Consider the following 1485-nt stretch of genomic DNA (forward strand, 5'->3'; position numbering starts at 1 on the left):
AATAAAATGTGCTTCCTTTTGCAATCCGTATTTTAGACACGTATCACCGTGTACGTGTGTACATGAGAAATGAGAGAGAGAGAGCGAGAGAGAGAGAGAGAGAGAGAGAGAGAGAGAGAGAGAATACGTTGTCCTCGAAAAGATTAGTCAGTGGTTGCTGGAAAACACATCAGTCAAGGTGCTGCACGTCACCCTGTTGGAATACACCCGCCGTAAACTTACCGCAGTAGACGATCAGTAGACTGGTTAACAGCACCACAACCCAGAAAGTTGTAGACATCCTCGGCCAGACGATCGCATCCTTACGCTTAGTCAATCTGGACGCCGGAGCCATTGAACTGACTTCCTTCGAACGAGAGAGAACTAAATTTTACCAGACTTCTCGCCCAGTGAGGTGGGGCGAGACCTCTCTCCACGTGTAATCCCTAATAAAGACATTGTGAAAACGCACTGCTCATCGCAAAACCAGGCGAATATGGAGCAGTTTAAGAAAAATCAAAAGCACATACACGTCGACTCGGTTTCCTCAGGTGACCAATGTCTCAAAAGTCTCGATGTAAATTTGATGTATCCCTTTTTTTATAGGAGAAGTATAATCCAAAAAAAGATTTCTCAGCGCTTGTTTTAATACAGTTAACGTTGTTGCATGAGACCTAGACCGCGGAGGGCGTTGTTAGTTTAGCCGAGGATATAGAGAAAAAGAAAGAATTTTCATTTTACCGTAAAGATTACATCGAATATGCCGCAACGTCGTTAAAGCACCTGAGATAGCTGAAGGGGTCTGAATGGCGCTCTCTGATTTCTCTCCCTCAATGATGCTAGCAGGGTTTGTTAGAAAATCCGATTGCGAATCGTCAGACAGGTCCTAAGAGGGACTTGCTGTCCTCACACAGCGAAGAGGACGCGGAGATGGAGCAACAAGACATGCCTCCAGAAGAAAGAATTAGAGGGTTTAAAACGCGCCACCCAGGGAACGTATCAAGTTGCCAGCGCTCGCCGAGCTGTTAACGCACAGACTGACAGACAGACACGGACAGCGGCGGAGTTGCCAAAACTTATTTCCGCCCTGGCTCCGACCGGAGTGTACCTTTACGTGGCTAAAAAGCCTGTTTAAAGATGGGTTTGACGCAGATCCCTCCTACATTATTCCGACGACCTACTGACAGGTGGTAATGTGGTGGTGGCTCTGCGTGTGTGCTTGTGTGTGTGTGTGTGTGTGTGTGTGTGTGTGTGTGTGTGTGTGTGTGAGAGAGAGAGAGAGAGAGAGAGAGAGAGAGAGAGAGAGAGAGAGAGAGAGAGAGAGCAAACGCACGCGTGTGTACTAAATGTGTTAGGTAATGTGTGAACACCGGCACCTGCATTCTATATTTATGCAAATACGCATTTAAAAAGAATTAATTAAGTTGAACAATAGAGGCGAACCGTGAGCTTCATTACGCCCTTTCCACGTTACGTTTCAGAACCACAGAAGGTGGACAGCTCCAG

The 1485-nt window shown here is 46.6% G+C and overlaps 1 protein-coding gene across 2 annotated transcripts in view; it reads right to left on the minus strand.

Moving 5' to 3' along the window:
* tafa5a (TAFA chemokine like family member 5a) overlaps positions 1 to 1113 on the minus strand; it is a 75665-nt gene extending 74552 nt beyond the window's left edge. For both annotated transcript variants that reach the window (XM_027003831.3, XM_027003829.3), the window contains exon 1: positions 223 to 1113. In XM_027003831.3, the coding sequence (XP_026859632.1) occupies positions 223 to 334 (112 nt within the window). In that variant the 5' untranslated portion in view covers positions 335 to 1113. The remainder of the gene's footprint in view (positions 1 to 222) is intronic.
* Positions 1114 to 1485: the final 372 nt, after the last annotated feature.

The sequence above is a fragment of the Electrophorus electricus genome, chromosome 11 (genome assembly GCF_041902795.1).
Source record: "Electrophorus electricus isolate QZ-2024a chromosome 11, ASM4190279v1, whole genome shotgun sequence".
Classification (NCBI taxonomy): Eukaryota; Metazoa; Chordata; class Actinopteri; order Gymnotiformes; family Gymnotidae; genus Electrophorus; species Electrophorus electricus.